This window comes from Peromyscus eremicus, chromosome 3 (assembly GCF_949786415.1).
Source record: "Peromyscus eremicus chromosome 3, PerEre_H2_v1, whole genome shotgun sequence".
NCBI classification, from domain to species: Eukaryota; Metazoa; Chordata; class Mammalia; order Rodentia; family Cricetidae; genus Peromyscus; species Peromyscus eremicus.
This window is the reverse complement of record NC_081418.1, coordinates 100,700,869-100,718,562: the sequence shown is the minus strand read 5'-3', so window position 1 is coordinate 100,718,562 and position 17,694 is coordinate 100,700,869. Positions and strand designations below refer to the sequence as shown.

At 48.8% G+C, this 17,694-nt stretch overlaps 1 protein-coding gene across 1 annotated transcript in view; it reads right to left on the bottom strand.

Moving 5' to 3' along the window:
• Positions 1-5,177: 5,177 nt before the first annotated feature.
• Ruvbl1 (RuvB like AAA ATPase 1) overlaps positions 5,178-17,694 on the bottom strand; it is a 39,702-nt gene continuing 27,185 nt past the window's right edge. Inside the window, exons 9-11 of the mRNA XM_059258165.1 lie at positions 9,318-9,420; positions 6,294-6,385; positions 5,178-5,532 (exon numbers count right to left, since the gene is read on the bottom strand). Coding sequence (XP_059114148.1) covers positions 5,373-5,532; positions 6,294-6,385; positions 9,318-9,420 — 355 coding nt within the window. The 3' untranslated portion in view covers positions 5,178-5,372. The remainder of the gene's footprint in view (positions 5,533-6,293; positions 6,386-9,317; positions 9,421-17,694) is intronic.

The following is a 17,694-nucleotide window of genomic DNA, read 5'->3' as shown; positions in this document are numbered from 1 at the left end:
GGGCACTTGAGGCTACATCTGCCAGAGCCAGCCTGTCTGTGGGAGTTAGCAGAGCCCTGATTACAGCAGCAGTTTGGCTTGACTGCTGTGTGTCCTCCAGGTACCTCTGCTGGGACCTAGCTGAGATGACATAGACAAGGGTCCAGATGTTTTACCTGCAAGTATGTCTGTATGGGGGAATCAGATCCCCGTGAAGGAGAGTTACAGACATCTGTGAGCTGCCATGTGGGTGCTAGGAATTGAACCCAAATCATCTGGAAGATCAGCCAGTGCTCTTAACTGCTGAGCCATCTCTCCAGCCCCTCCCCCCAATGCTTATATGCATGGGTGTAGTGGTTTGAAAGAAAATGCCCCTAAAGGGAATGGTACTGTTAGGAGGTGTAGCCTTGTTGAAGGAAGTGTGTCACCATGGGGTCAGGCTTTGAGGTTTCTTTTGCTCAAGCATCCTCCAGTGTGACTGTCGACTTTCTGCTGTCTTCTGGTCAAGATGTAGCTCTCTCAGCTCCAGCATGGTCTGCCTGCACGCCTCCATGTTCCCCATCATGATGATAGTGGACTGAACCTCTGAAACTGTAAGTGAGCCACCCCAATTAAATGTTTTCTTTATAAGAGTTGCTGTGGTCATGGTGTCTTCACAGCAAGAAAAACCTTAACTAAGACAATGGGAAATGGGGGAGCCCAAACATCCATGAGCAGTCACCTGGTAAGTAGATGGTGTGATAGCCATATACTGCTCTGAATGAAAAGAGTCAACTCAAAACGGAGGAACTCTTTCAACCACAGCACTCATGTGGGCCAGAAACAGCTTGTCTTAGGTTCCTATTGCTGCGAAGAGACACCATGACCATGGCAACTCTTATAAAGGAAAACATTTAGTTAAGATGGTGGCTTACAGTTTCAGAGGTTTGGTCCATTATCATCATGGCGGCTGGGAGTATGACAGTGTGCAGGCAGACATGGTGCTGGAGGATTTACATCTTAGTAGGCAGGCAACAGGCAGTGGTCTGGCTCACTGGGGATGGCTTGAGCATATATGAGATCTCAAAGCCCTTCCTCTAACAAGACTGCACCTACTCCAACAAGGTCACACCTCCCATTAGTGCCACTCCCTTTGGGGGCCATTTTCCTTCAAACCATTACACAACTGTTGTACACGACTCCTCCAAGAAAAACTGCCTCCATCTTAAGGAGTTTGGCTGGACCTGCGGGATAAAGGTCATCACAAATAGGCTTGTTGATGGTTGACCTTCCCTGTTCCAAGGGGCCAGGAAGCTCATGGGACCCTCAGCCATCCCTCCCAACAAGTCGTATGTAATCTTGCCCTAATTCTACCATGTGGGCCTCAGGAGCTCTGAGAGGCGCTAGAGGACATAGGTGGGAAAGAGGGAAGGGGCTCCATCTATAACGCCATGGGAGGAGTTACCATCTCTGCTGGTGCACATTTCCAGTGTGGCTGCTTTTAGGCACCTACACCCCTGCATATGATCCCCTACGCTTTGCTCTGTTAGACCAATAAATTCATGGTCTTGGGCAGAGTTTAGTTTGTCAATGGGACCCTAGGAGAAAGTGGGTAGACATCATTTATTCTCCCCTAGAGAAGGGACTTTAGCAACAGCCCAATGCTGGTTTGCCTTTGTGTGGGTGCAGGGTAGGGGAGGTTATGGAATTTTTTAGTGAATAACCTCCTTCATAGGAGTTAGGTAGATTTCCTTTGTCAGAGCTCACAATGGCCCATTTATGGCTTTGGGATTTTACTGTAGGGAGGTTTAAAAGAGAATACAAGCAGATCTGGAACTCTAGGCAAGGATAGGAATTCTTCCATCACTTGGGATGAGGGAACAAGGTCTGCCACCGTGAAGTGCAAAGGAGGCTGGACCTGGGATGGACAGCACCTTCCTTCCCTAATCTCTTCCATCTCTAGCTCACCAGGAAATAGGCTGAGTGTTGAAGTGGCTTGCACAGAGGGGACAAGAGGTGGAACACACCATCATCGCATCCCCCTTTGATACATTCAAAATCTGCACCAATTCAGAATTGCCGCAGAATTATCCGTTCAAAAAACACATCGGGGTGGGGGTAGAGCACACTTCTATCCCAGCACTCCAGAGGCAGAGGGATCTCTGTGAGTTTGAGGCCACCTGCTCTACATGGAGAGCTCCAGGTCAGCCAAGCCTTCATAGTGAGACCCTGCCTTAAATAGATAGATGGATGGATGGATGGATGGATGGATGGATGATGGTTGGATAGATGGATGATGGATGGATGGATGGATATATTTGATAGATAGATAGATAGGTGATCGATGATAGAAATAGATGATGGATGGATGGATGGATGGATGATAGATGGATAGATGGATATATTAGATGATAGATAGATAGATAGGTAGGTAGATAGATAGATAGATAGATAGATAGATAGATAGACAGACAGACAGATAGGTAGATAGATAGGTGATCGATGATAGAAATAGATGATGGATGGATGGATGCCTCCTTTTATGTGCTCCTCAGGCACCTAAGCTCTCCCACAGGCTTTCTCTACCCGGAGGCTGCATGTGTGGCCACACGGGGGCGCTTCGGGCCGCGCCACTCAGGGTCCGCAAGCCTTTGCAAGGTTCTGGGCCGCACCTCCCGCCCGCGTCCCCATTAATCACGCGTGTTGACGGCGCCGACCCGCGCGCGGGCGGTGTGACGGCGCCGGTGACGGCGGGTGACGGAGCGAGCAATCGGCGGGCGCGCATCGGCCCATCTTATCGCGCCGGCCCAGCCTTCGCCCGCCGCGCGCCGCCCATTGATCGCGCGGGCTGGGGCCGGGGGTCAGCGCGGACGCTCGGCCTGACAGCCACATCCATCGCGCTGACGGCCGCACGCGCGCCTCGCCCGGCCATTAATCACCGTGCGGCGCCGACTGACATGGAGGGCGACAGGGCCAGTGGGCGACTGCCAGCCCTGGCAGCCCGCATTTCCCACTGCCAGGCCCTGCCGCAGGTCACCCGCATCATCCCCAGGTCACTTGCAACCTGGGATGGGAGAACAGTGTGTATCTCTCAGGATCCCAAAGGAGAGCTGACTTGTCTGGCTGGGACTAGGTCAGACCATAGCTCCTTTCTAGGAGCTGGCGGGGCCATTTCTGGAAACCAGAGAACGACCAGGAATGAATGCATCCAAAGGCAGAGGGCTGGACCTAAGCTTGCGCCTGTTTCACAAACTCTGACCTCTGCTAGCAGCAAGAGCCAAGAACTGGGCATTCTTCTCTGAACCCTGGTCACATAGTGCCTGTGGCCTCCGAGTCTCACTCCGGCTTGGCAGGGCCTTTTCAGACATGGCCAGCTGCCCAACCAGGGCTGACTCAGGGTCTACAGGGTGTAACTCCCACCCTCTGCCTGCAACTCCATTTTCTTAGCTAAGGATTGTTGACCCATCACTTTTTGGTGTGAGAAAGCAAGTTCTGTTCTTTCTTAAAACCCAGATATTCTCTGAATCAACCTAGGGTTGAAGGCAACCTGAAGGAAGAGGTGTCTGCAAAGATGAGGACAAGGATTCGCCTGGAGGCCACTTGGGAACCGGCACTGCACCTGGAATGAGGGGCAGAAGCTTCTACTCAGCCACCAAGCAGCTCAAGGGGTGGCCTCCAGGAGCCTGGCCCAGAGCTGGGATCGTGGCCACCTCCTGTGACCAGCCCCCATCCTGCCTGACTTTAATATTACAACAATTTTTCAAGCTGGAGCTGAACTAGTGGGAAAAATGGGGCTGCTGTAATTGTTGTTAGATTGTGTGTCAGCCTGATAAGATGTAACAAATACTTTCTCCCCACCAGGGTCTGCTGCCCGCCTGGGAATGGATGGAGAAACTTCTCACAGTCTGCGAGGGATGGGCCATAAAAACTTCGCCTGTAAGATTAATGTAATAATCACAGGCCTTGCTGGAGAAAAGAGAGGAAAATTAAAATAACCAAACCTTGCCATCTAGCCAGACCATCTCCCTCCTATCAGAGAATGGTCCCCCTCCTCAGGCACAGTCACAGCCCAGATGAGGGAGAAGTAGCAGGACCCGGGGCTGTGGCTAGGAAAACCAAGTCCTCACTGAAAGCTCTGGAGGGGGCAGGTGCCGAGGGCTGTACAGGAATGTCTCCAACCCACCACTGCTGCCACTGTTTCTATCCTGATCAGGTGCTGTGAAGGTTTCGACTCAGCCGTCACCTGCCTCAGTCTACCCTGAAGCCTCACCTGCTCAAGGTCAGATCCTCAACTACTGCTGGGTATGAAGTCCAGACATACAGTTCCCAGCGCAGGCTCTAGCCAAGCTGAACGCAAATCTAATTTCTCCTGCTAGCTGGGCAGGCGATTTGGTCTCATGAGGACAAAATGATGTCACATCGAGAATGGTGACACTTATAATCTCAGTACTCAGAAAGCAGAGGCAGGAGGATTGCCTCAAACTCAAAACCGGCCTGGTTTACATAGCAAGACTATCTCAAGACAAGGTACCCAATGTGCAAACTACCTACCCATGAGTCTACACTGATGGTTACTAAGCAGGTAAGCAGTGAGATGGTCCTCATGCAGACTCCCAAACCATGGTAACCTACAGCCTGGAAGAGGCACAGCTGTTCTAAACCTTAAGTGTGGTCAGCACAGAGCGACTTCACTCAAAAGAGCCCGGCATAGAACAGGAAGCATGAACAATGTCCCAGACATGGCAGCCTTGGCCAGGAGCTGAGGGGTCACAGTAGAAATGTCCTACTGAAAGTACCTGCCAAGATGGGCTGCAGACTTGTGTGGCTCTGATCCCCTACAGTCACCCCTGTCACTGTCCAGGTCATCAAAACGCAGAGATGTCTGAGAGTAAGATGAGGTGTGACATCCCAACAGTGTTCTCACCACTCACTGACAAATGTGCTGTCCTACTGCAGAATGCCGTGTCCCGGCAACTCCCTGCACTCACGCCGCAGTAGCTATAAATCTACATTGGTTCTGTAATTCCTGTGTATGTGCCAAGCGTAAACAACCTTGTTTTGTGCTGGGGATAGAACTTAGAACCTCCCATAGTAACTCCAGCTCCAGGGGCTCTGATGCCATCTTTTGGCCCCCACAGGCACCTGCCAAGTACACACACACACACACACACACACACACACACACACACACACACAAAGTACAAACATAAAAAGAGAGGTATCATCAAAATAACCTATTCAGTTTTATTAGAAAACAAGCCAAGTGGGAAGGGGTTCCTTCCAAGCAGCCATGGAGGTTTCCTAACTCAGAAAGAATGTTTCCACACAGAGCCAGCAACACTGCAAAGCATGCTTGACTCCAGCTCTGTCCACGGTGTGAGGTCTGTCCTCTGGGTGCACCTCCAAACCCAATGTTACTTCATGTACTTGTCCTGCTGGTCAGCCAGAATCTTGGCAGAGGACTTGGCATCATAGAAGAGTTCACTGATCTCTTCCACGTGCTCCTTCTCAATGCTGTCCTTCCCGTTGATCTTTGCCAGCAGGTTGGCTGGGGTCAGCAGCTGCACCGAATACCTACAGCACAGCACAGTGGTCAAGATGGGGCCACTGAAGGGAGCCCCAAATCAGCAGGCAGCATGGGCACTGCTGCATGGCTGCACAGTCCAGCTGCCCTGAGCCCAGGGTGAGGACAGCGAAGGGGAACTTCCATTGCCCATCACAACTGAGACAGGGGACACCAGGAGGCAGGGGACACAGTGCTCTTCTCGAATCTGCAAAGGAGGTGACTCCATTTCTGCTGACAGACTAACACTATGATGCACACACACCCTAGCAGGGCAGACAGTGCCAACTTTGATGGGGACTTTGAACACGCAGAGAAATCAACCAGCAACCCAAAGCTCATGCTGGCCCAAGACATGAAAACTCGATCACTGAACGTTCAATGAAACAGCTGACAATGTCTTCCTTTACTTCAGGGACAAGGGCAACATACTCAAGGGGCACAGGAGGGCTCAGGGTCTAAAGAACTACCTCCTGTCTTCTCCAGTCACCGCCTCTGAGCCCTGACAGAAGAGCCTGGAGAACACAGCACATGTGCTGATCCCCGGGCTGACTGCTGCCACCAGATAGCTGGAATGCACCCAGGGTAAGGTGATAGGGGCAGGCCCTGCTCTACTGGGAAATTGAAAGAGTGATGTGAGCTCCACCCCGGGGCTTGTGGAGACTGAGTTCTAAAACTCAGTTCTAGATCCTTGGCACTCTGAACTCATGCCTGCAGAAGGCCCTTGGCACAGCAGAAGGGTTCCAGCAGGCTGCTACCTGGCATACCATACCTGAGTGTGGTCTTAGTGCCAATCTCTCCCAGGTGGTTAAGCGCCTCCTCGCTGATGTTGATGCCTTCTGTCTGGGCTCGGATCTTAATGATCTTTGGAGAAAAACCACGGTTAAGTGTCTCACCTGTGTTCAGTGTCTGCCCTGCTGATGGCCACCAGCCCTGCTGGCCTGCATCTCTGGGGATAACACGCCTACCCACAGTCCACCTGAATGATGTCACAGCCAGGGGGACAGACCCCCATGTCCAGTGCAGCTCACAGCTTCCTCTGGCCCTCTCCATGGCTACAGAAAACTGGAACCACTCCTAGCTTTGCCCTCAAGGCTCCAACCTCTTCTGCCAGCTTGGGCACTATCACTTATGAGCACTCAAGCAAGAGAAGACATTTTTTATTTGCTTGATAAATACTATGGTTAAATAAATCAAAAAAGTTACTTGAAGAGATTTAGCAGCCTCCTAACATCGCTGAAACATCTAATCTATCAAGAGCCTAATGCTTGTTGCACTGAGGATCCTGGGGAGGCTGGAGGAGCAGCCGGCAGCCGGTGAGATGCCGCAGCAGTGGCACCGGGTCCCACGGGCGCAGCAGCACTGAGTGATAAGGGCCAGCGGGATAATGATGTTGTGTGTTGCGGGGCCGAGATAACTCGAGGACTTCGAGCCTCATATAATACAGGAATTTTTCACTCTGGCAGCTTCGTAAACAAGATATCAAGGAGCCGTTGTTTAAATTAAAGCCGTAAAAACAGCCAGCGTAGAGGCATAGGAACTGGAAGACACTGAGTCCTAGCACCAGGCTCTAGAGAGAGAAAAGGTGTGTGGAAGCTTGAGACGGCTGAGCCTGACAACCCAGGACTCTGCCGGGGTCAGCAGTCATCACTGTCACCGTGAGCAGCCTGGAGCTGAGGTCAGCAGGCTAGCATGCATTCTTAAGAGGTGGCCACTTCACGGGCCACCACTGCTAGCTAGTGCTGCCTTTATCCAGAAAAGGCCGTAAGAGCAGAATTGGGGGAAACCTCTTGACTAGTTCAAACACGTCCCAAACACCACAGAGGCCACAAACACAAGCCCTGCTGTGCTCCTCAGGGGTCAGGATGTGAGCATATATACACACAGGCTCAGCTATCAGGTCCAACAGCAGAGGAGCCCATGGCAGTCACCAGATGAGTTCAAGAGCTATGGAAGAAAGCCAGGAAGGACGCCCCTGCTCTGCTCCAGCAGCCAGCTACATGACTCAAGGACTCGTGACCTCGGGCCAACAACAAAAATGGCTGCTCAGGAGTCTTCTGGAACAACAAGAGGACTGGAATATATGCACATCAGTGGCAGGGCATGTTCTCAGCATGCATAGGGTCCTAGGTCCCATCCCCAGGTCTGCCAACTCCAGAGAGATACAAAGACTGAAGGGCAGAGGCTGGCAAGGGGAGGGCCAGCATCATCTCTTTGCTGGCTGGATCTGTGGCTTGGCTTCCTTCCATAATACCAGGGATATCTGCTCTCACTGTCTCTAGAACAGGCCGGAGCAATTGTGGGCGCTCCTACCTCAGCTGCTTGGAAACAGGCGGCTCACGGATGATATCTTTAATCATTTAATAACCTATAGGGATGTTTGTGAGGTGTCAGCGCCAGGGGCACCCTGCACCCATTAAGTTGAGCTTGTCTATGTAAAACCTGCCTTAACTCCAGCAGAAGGCTGAGGGGATCCCTGGAGCCACTAAGGCCAAAGCGAGACCCAGACAGGTAGCCACGGAGAGCAGCCTGAAGACTGACCTGAGCAAGCCTGTCGGTCACAGTACCAGTATGAGGGGAGGCAGAGCGCTCCAGAGGAGCTTCACCTGGAGCTCCAAGGTGAGCTTCTCTGGAGGGGCCCAGCTCCACCACTTAGTTATCACAAAGCTGTTGTCAAAGACCCTAGAGGCTGACCATGAAGCAGCTGAGGATGATGGTGCCCTATCCCGTCACAATCTCACAGAATGCATGTGATAATTTTGCAAATCAAGGAGACGGTCTTCTTTGTCACCATCTCAATGGAACCTGAGTGACAATGCCTCAAAACCAAAGGTAGGTCTCTCATTACCCAGAGAAAGGGCTGTTCTGGTTTGTGATAAGACACTGACCAAAGCGACTTGGGAGGAAAGGTCTACACATCTCATAGATTACAGTACAGCGTCCAGGGAAGCCAGGCCAGGAACTCAAGGGGGAGCCTGGAGGCAGGAACTGAAGCAGAGACATGGAGCGTGCTGCTTACTGGGTGGCTCCCAGGTTCATGCTCGGCTAGTTTCTTACACAGTCCAGGCCCACTTCGGAATGCCTAAATGGTACTGTCCCGGAACTCTAGACCAGGCTGGCCTTGAACTCAAGAGAGATTCGCCTGCCTGCCTGCCTCCGCCTCCCAAGTGCTGGGATCAAAGGTGTGCGCCACCACTGCCAGGCTGTGGTTTCCTTCTGAGACAGGATCTTACTACACCTCAAAATTGTGATCCTCCTGCCTCATCCTGTTGGCATGGCAGATGTGCATTACTATATCAGGCAACTACATCATACTTGCCCTTCTGCAGGCTGATAGCATCCGGTGGTCATTAAGTCCATGTTTTCTTTTCTTTTTCTTTTCTTTCTTTTTCTTTCTTTTTTTTTTTTTTTTTTTTTTTTGAGACAGGGTTTCTCTGTGTAGCTTTGGTGCCTGTCCTGAATCTCGCTCTGTAGACTAGGCTGGCCTTGAACTCACAGAGATCCACCTGGCTCTGCCTCCTGAGTGCTGGGATTAAAGGCGTGAGCCACCACTGCCCAGCTAAGTCCATGTTTTCTTTTTCCTTTTCCTCAAGCTCATCCAGAGTAGATAGGTGGACCAGACCCACAGAGAGCAGAGGTTCTAACCCATTGAAGAATGTCCACTCAGAACGACATCTTTCAGAGTCATAAGGACACTGACTGTCTCAGACTGGTGAGCAAAAGCCAGGCCTAGGCTAGCTAAGCGGTCAGAGGTGGGTAGAGAGAGGAGTAAGAACGGGGGGCTCCAGAGGCTTACCTGCTTCATCTCCTGTGGTGTATACAGCATGGTCCTGATGATCATCACCCGGTCCAGCAGGTCCAGTGGGATGCCGTGTGGAGAGGTGATGTCCTCAGTGCCCCTGCAAGAGCCAAAAATCACTCCCATTACCCAAGGAACTCTGAGATCCTGGACAACAGACACATGAGTAGAGGCACTCTTGGGACAGAGAAGGTTGCTAGCATCCCTGAGAATCAGGGCCAGGTGGCCCAGGGGAACAGCTTCATCATTCCAGAAATAGAAAATCTGGGAAGATGGAACACAACAAAACCCAAAAAACCCTAACTATTTGCCACACCTTCAATGAGTGTTTTATAGTTATATTGCCAATATGTGCATTTTTCTGGTTTTGCCTGTTGCTTCAGTCTTAATAACCATGCTTAATTTTTACTTGACAGCACACATTAATGAATTATTTCCTCTGAAACTATCACCATGCCTGAGTAGCTCAAGGGTCTGAGGAATGGATGACTACGCCAGCCTGCACAGCTACATGAGTGACCCAGTCGCCCAAGAACATAGCCAGCAAAGCATTTGAATTCCTAAATGTTTGCTGCTTTAGTGATTTAGGAAAAGAGAAAGGGGAACACCTTGATTGAGTTGCATTTCCTTGGTTACTAATGAGGCACAAATGTTTTCCCTAACATTCACTCTTTTCTTCCTGAGAATTGTCCAATTACATCCTTTGTTTCTCTCTTCATCCCTTAGCCAAGCCCTTGTCAACAGCCAGGAGAGGAAGCCTGCCAACCTGCCAGGCCTGTGCCAGCTGCCTGATGGGACAGACACATGCTGGGCAGACACTGGTGCCCTACAGGCCAGGCCAGCTGCAGCCATGGGGGCTTAGTAGCTGTGGGCCTCTGCATCAGGCCATCCTAACACGGGTGGCTGTCAGCCTCCCTAACATCTTGAGCCTAGTCACAACTGCAAAAGATACCACAGCTGACTAAAATAAGAAAGAATAAGGCACGCCACTTTAATTGTTAATATCAAAATATGTCGTTTTAGGGCTGGCAACACAGTTCAGTAGGCAAAGGTGCTTGCCTACCAAGCCCAATAGTCTGAGTTTAGTTCCCAGAACCTATATGGTTCAGAGAGAACCTCCACAAGTGTGCGATGCTAAGGGAGTGTGAGAATGCACACACAGACACACAAAAAAGGAATGCAAGCAAGAAAGAAAAAAACATTCAAACATCTATTTTGAAATCTTTCCAATGCAGTTTAGTATCAGTGTATATTTATTATAAAAATAAATGGAAGAAAGATGCACAGCAGCACAGGATAAACTTGAAACCTACTAAGGAAAACAAGCCAGACACCAAAGGACAATGGGTGACAAACTGCACTCCAGGAAACTAAGTGGCCACATCCACAGAAGGAAGTCAGAGACTACTGCGGTCGTCTACTGCGGTCGTCTACTGCGGTCGTCTACTGCGGTCGACTGCAGTCTGAACGGGAAGACCGGACGCGTAAGGACTACAGGAGTCCTGTTTTTGGGGTGAGGAAAAGGTTCTGGTGGAAACCGGCTGGTGGGCAGCTCAGTGGTTGAGGACACTGGTTGCTTTTACAGAGGACCTGTTGTTTGTTTCCCAGCACCCACATGGTGGCTCACAACTGTCTGTAACTGCAGTTCCAGGGGATCCAGTGCCCTCTTCTGGCCTCCACAGGCTCCTGCGTGCATGTGGTGCACAGACACAGGGAGGCAAGACATTTATACACGTAAATAAAAATAAATGAGTCTGTAAAAAAGTTTTGGAAACACAGATAGTAGTGATGGTTGTGTCACTACTACATACGTCAATGCAACCTTTAGCACTGGGGTGTGCTCAGCGATGGCCTGCCTTGTAAGCACGGCACCCTAGGTTTGATGCCCAGCACCACATAAGACTGAGTGTGGTGTACAAGCCTGTATTACTATACTACCATGCCTCAGGAGGATCAAGAGTTCTAGGTTACCATAAGCTATACAAGGAATCTGAGGCCAGCAACACTTTTTTTAAATAATAAGGGAGAATTGTAAAATATGAAGTTTTATCAGGATTCAAATCATAGTACTTACAATAGTTACCATCTTTTCAAGAAAAGTAACTTTTAAAAATGGTATTAAAATTTTTGTTACTAAATTCCCTTTCAATTCTTCTTAGAGTGTAGTATTTGGGAGGGTTTTTTGGGAGGGTGGAGTCTCAGGACATCTAAAAATCTCAACTCTGCCATGTTGAAATAGTCCAAGAACAAAAATATTCAGAATTCCACAGCCTCATTATAAATCATCTTGGATTCATACATGATAAAAGCATAAGAAATTTAGCTGGGCGGTGGTGGCGCACGCCGTTAATCCCAGCACTCGGGAGGCAGAGCCAGGAGGATCTCTGTGAGTTCAAGGCCAGCCTGTTCTCCAAAGCGAGTTCCAGGAAAGGTGCAAAGCTACACAGAGAAACCCTGTCTCGAAAAACCAAAAAAAAAAAAGCATAAGAAATTTAATGGAAAAGGTATGTGAGAAATGAAGTGCCCCTCCAGCAGCCCTCAAAAGAACAGAACTCACCTGAGTGTGGTTACGAGCTTCTTATGGTTGAGTTGATAAAGCTAAAACTTACACCAAAAGACCACTCAGAAGCTATTAAGTGTTGTAGAATATTACTAAAAGATGTGTTACATTTGTTTATGCTGTGGAATATCTGTTCAGTGATGCAAAGATGTGTTATTGTGCTTGTCTAAAACACCTGATTGGGCTAACAAAGAGCTGAGCAGTCAATAGTAAGGCGGGAGAAAGGACAGGCAGGGCTGGCAGGCAGAAAGAATAAATAGGAGGGGAAATCTGAGGGTGGAGAAAGAAAAGGAGAAGGACATCTGGGGCCAGCCACCTAGCTACACAGCAAGCCACAGAGAAAGAAGGAAGGAAAAGATATACAGAAATAGAGTAAGGTAAAAGTGTAATCGGATGTTTCCTGTTCCACCTGCATGTTCCCAAATACCTGGCAGCCGCTTCCCAAATAACTGACTCAGAGGCTTAATATTATTTATGAATGGTCAGCTGATAGTTCAGGCTTGTTACTAGCTAACTCTTACACTTAAATTAACCCATATTTTTATTTATGCCTTGCCTCGTGGGTCATGGCTTGTTACTTCATTTTCTACATGCCCTGCTTGTCCTGTGGGAGCTTGCTGTCTCCCCCAAACTCTCCTGACTCTGCCCTTCTTCCTTCCATCATTCTCTCCACATCAGGCTGCCTCTCGCCCAATCTCTTCTTGCCCTGCTACCGGCCAATCAGTTTGTTTTTTTTTTATTAACAATGAGCATTATCCACAGCATTAAAAGCCTAGAGGCAAAAAGTAGATGGGATAATTTAAGTTAAGAAAAGCTAGCAAGAAACAAGCCAAAGCTAAGGCCAGACATTTATAAGAAAGAATAAGACTCTGTGTGATTTATTTGGTAGTTGGGTGGCGGGCTCCCCTAAGAGCCAAAGAGTATTAAAAAAAAAAAATCAACAACAATTAAGGACTGCCAAGTACTATTTAATCATCCAAGCTATGAATCTGAAGCACAAAGATTCTTCTGGAAAACCCATTCATGGGAAATTGTTTGTGGACGCCCATCTGAGACAAGAAAAACACAAGGACACTGTTCAGTGGCAGCTGCAGGGACAGCGCTGAACTAGCAAGAGTGGAGCACATCTTATTACAAACTTCTTAATAAATGTATTTCGGTTAATACTGCACTCCCAGGAAGACAGTCTAGACTGTGAGCCCACAGACCCAGTGCTCCTTGAGTTTGGGTACAATGCCTTTGCAGGATGCACTGGATCTCTAGAAACATAGCTTTCACTTGAGCAAATAGCCCACTCACTTTTTAACACTCCTCTGCCTGAAACTCTGGGCTCTATACCATGCCACTGTTGACTTCTGGACCCCATACTTTCTGTCAGAGGCTGTGCTGTGTGCACTGTTGGATGCTGTGTGACACCCACAGCACCGAGTCATGAAAAATAAAAATGTCTCCAGATATTGCCAGATGTTCACAGGAAGAACAGTCCCTGATTGAGGATCAGTGCCCACTGCTGCTCTCTGTAATACATAATGCCAGGGACACAGATGACACAAGGTTTCGCTGATGACTGAAAATGCAGTAAACACCTAAGCAATTCAACAGGCAACTTTGTGACATGCTCCTGATCTCAGTCAGTGGACACAATGAGACACTTTTAAAAGGCCAGCCATATGACTTGGCTGCCAATGCAACTTGATAAGAATGGTCATTTTGGGTTGGGAGAGGCTGTGCAATTAAGAGAGCTTACTGCTTGTCCAGAGGATCCAGGTTCAGTTCCCAACATCACACCAGGTGGTTCATAACCACCTGCAACTGTTCTAGGGTATCTAACACCCTCTGACATCTGTGGCACCTGCACACACATACATGGTGCACATAAATGCATGCACACACATAAACAATAAATATTTTTTGAAGGATGGTCATTTCAATGAACAGTTCTATGACAGCTGGACATCTTTATATCTGTGATGCAGAACTGACCCTTTTTTGACTATGCACAAAAATCAACCCCAAATGATTTATGAACCAAGAGCTGAACTGCAGACTCTTGGAAGAAAACAAGGGCATGCGCCTGAGGTCTCAGGTTAGACAGGGCTTCTTACTGAGAGCAAAGCACAACGGTAGGCAGGCTGGACTCCACGGTGGACTGGAATTTGTTATTGGGGGCAGGAGGGTGAAAACCATAGATAGCATTGCACACACAAGGCAAGTACTCTACTGAGCTCAACTCCTAATCCACAAATTAGTTCTGAATAAAAATTTAAAACCTATGTCAAAAAATTGATAAGACTACCCAAAGAAAGGTAGAAAATACTCAGATACATTTACATAATGTTCATTCATTATTGATCTATGCAATAAATATCCTACATCCAAAGTACATAAAGATTTTGTTTTGCTTTTTTCAAGACAGGGTTTCTCTGTGTAGCCTCAGCTGTCCTGGAACTCACTCTGTAGACCAGGTTGGCCTTGAACTCACAGAGATCCACCTGCCTCTGCCTCCTGAGTGCTGGGATTAAAGGCACCTGGCCATAAAGAATGTTTACTGTTCAAGAATAAAGACAAACAACCTAAATGAAAACTGGGCACATCTGTAATCCCAGAACTTGGGAGGATTAGAAGTTCAAGGTCATCTTTGGCTAGGTAGCATAAGTTTGAGGTCAGGTTGGGATACATGAGACCTTGTTGCAAAAAACAAACAAATAGGCACAGAACATGATTAAGCATTTCTCCAAAGATTTATAAGTGACTATAAAAATAAAATGTTCAACTTCCCACCACCCATTAGGAAACACAAATCAAACTAATGTGCTGCACGTTCTACCCACTGGTATCTCTAATTGGAAAGACAGATACTGGGGAGCGCTGGAAGAATGGAAACATGGGACTCTGCCCAATGCTGGTGGGGCATAAAGAGGGCAGTGACTTAGAAAAAGTCATCATTGTTGAAAGGCTGAGCAGTTACTACCTAATCCAGCACCCATACTCCTAGGGACACATCCCAAAGAAGTCACAACTATGTCCACGTAAGATGTGCACAGATGTTCACAGCAGCATTACTCATCATAGCCAAAAGAACTCCTGCCTACCTGCTGAGGAATGGACAGGTGACGTACGCCATCAAATAGTCCACACTATGGAATATGGTTCTACTACAAAGTGTAAAAAGCAACACAGATGAACCCTGAGAACAAGCAGAGTGAATGACGGCAATCACAAGAGGCCAGGTCATATGGTACCATTTATAGAAAAAAGGCAAATCTGTAGAGAGTGAATGTACTCCAAACTACTGAATGCTCCATTGTGCATCAAATATGTCTATCAATACAGTACTTTTTTAAAAGCATCGTTCTGGACATGTGTCACAGGTCAACACTGAAGGGAGGCCACATTGGTCTAAGTCTTGACAGTGGCACAACAAGGTAACCAACCTTCAGAAATTCCTACTGGCCTTCCTAAATCCCAGGAAGACACTGATCCATGGGAAAATGGACCCTCCACAGGCACACTCTCATCTAACAGCTGGTGCTCCTGGACCCAAAGGGAAAGGATTCCTTGGAACAGCAAAGGGGTAAGCACCTCCTCCTCCAGCATCCACAGGTGAACATTTTTCCTTATGTACATTACCCAGAGGACCTGGGGGTAGTCTGCCAGGGCCAAGAGGACAGGGCCACATGACCTGTCATGCTCCCACAGGTTACTGAAACCAAGCCATGCACAGGACAGATAAGCAGGGAACAACCTATGGTACACCACTCCAGGCCCACATGGCTTAGAGCAGTGGTTCTCAACCTATGGGTCATCACCTAACACCACTGGAAAACATATTTATATTACAATTCATAACAGTAGCAAAATTACAGTTATGAAGTAGCAACAAAAATAATTTTATGATTGGGGTCACCACAACGTGAGGAACTGTATTAAACAATTGCAGCATTAGGAAGGTTGAGAACCACTGGCTTAGAGACTCTACACACAACATTTAAACTGTGTAATTTACAAGAAAAACAAGGGACTTGCTTAAGGTATGGGCTTCCATGTGCCTGATACATCCCTGTGGGAGGGAACCAGGCTCGTGCTAGGACTTATGCCCTAGACAACACAAGGCCAGCAGGCAGTGGGCTCATGTCTGAGGCTCAACCCATGAAGCCACTGCCACAGAGCTGTTAAGATGGCCAGAAGCCAAAAGGTGAATGTAAGGCAACTTCTGGAAAGGGCACTGTCATGGCTATATTTTCACAGCAATGGTGTCAGAGCTAGTGTTCCCTGATGTCAGCTGTGTACACTGTCACAGTGATTGGTTTAGTAAAGAAGCTGACTGGCCAATAGCTGGACAGGATAAAGTTAGGCAGGAGAACCAGACAAAGGACACTGGGAAGAAGTCAGAGGAGTCACCAGCCAGACACAGAGAAGAAGCAGGGGGTGCAAGATGAAAGAGAGGTGATGCCCTGTGGCAGAATGTAGATTAATGGGCTAATTTAAGTTCTAAGAGTTAGATAGTAACAAGCCTGAGCCATAGGCTGAGCATTTATAATTAATACTAAGTTTCTGTGTGGTTATTTGGGAGCAGCTGCAGAGACACTCCAGAGAAACTCCGCTTACAGCCAGCTCCATGTGATGCCATGCTCAACACTTCATGCCTACTCACTGCCCAGTAGCCACTAGGGTGAAGCATCATGTGGGCTTTCCAGCAAGCTGAGTGGCAGCACTTTTGGCTCGCAGTCTGCCATTGGGAGGCAACCTCATCTGCCCTTGGGTGTCAGGGTGTCCTGACATCACTTTGTATGTGGCTCATATAGAGAGCACTAGAAAGCTGACAAGGAGAAAGCCCTCAACACTGTGACTTCCCTTCGGAGCTTGGCTGTCAGGTGTGATGCTTGTGGTGTAAGAGCTCAGCAGCTTCTCTGGGGAGAAAGCTGTGCACAGCTCACCACAGGCTGCTCACATTGTGCAGATATTCCTGAACTCTGTCTTTTAGCATTCTAGCCAAAACTTGCTGAGACTGTGTACTCTGGAGTGCAGTCTTCACCCGAACCCAAGCCACATGCACACCTGGTGAGAGCTCAGGCCCTGTTTGCCCAAGCTAGCAGGAACAGCAGTGCAGTGTGGTGCTCCATGTGGGCTTTCCACCATCTCTTGTGGATGCTGTCAACATGATGGAGCATCCCCGCTAGCACTCAGCACCAAATCCACTTTTAGAGTTCATATGGCTGGCGAGAGTTTGGTTCTCACAGCAGGCTGGGATCAAGAGCTCCTTCCTCCTGAATATAGCCCTGGCAACTGGGGCCAAGAGCTGCCAGCCTCTGTTGGCACCCACTGGGCTAGGTTAGCTCTGCTGGCAGAGCCCCCAGCAGGGGGCATCATGTGTCCATGCTGAGCCCAGATGAAGCTGTGCAAAAAAAAAGCAAGTCTCCAGCAGAGCCACCGGTGCCAGGCTTCATAGGCCAGGGTCCACATGTAGCTTCCAGATGCCACCCAGGTGGCCCTGATCCTCTCCAGAAGCTGGCCTGCACCTGGCACAGCAGCTTCCTTCAACCCTGCAGGTCACACCTGGGATAGTCAGAAGACTATCCAGACTATCAGAGGAAGCGAGAACAGGCACACACTGAGCCACATACATATCCCAACCACAAGTGAGTAGGGACACAACTGGGGGGCTGCTGTGTAATGCACTGGTGCTCATAGCAAGCACCAGACTACTCCCCATTAGCCTGCCCCAGAGCCAGCAGCACCCAGCGTGGACAATCTTAGTGCAGACTAAGTTTCTCCAGCAAGAGCCAGTGACATTCTTCTATGTGGCCCATCATC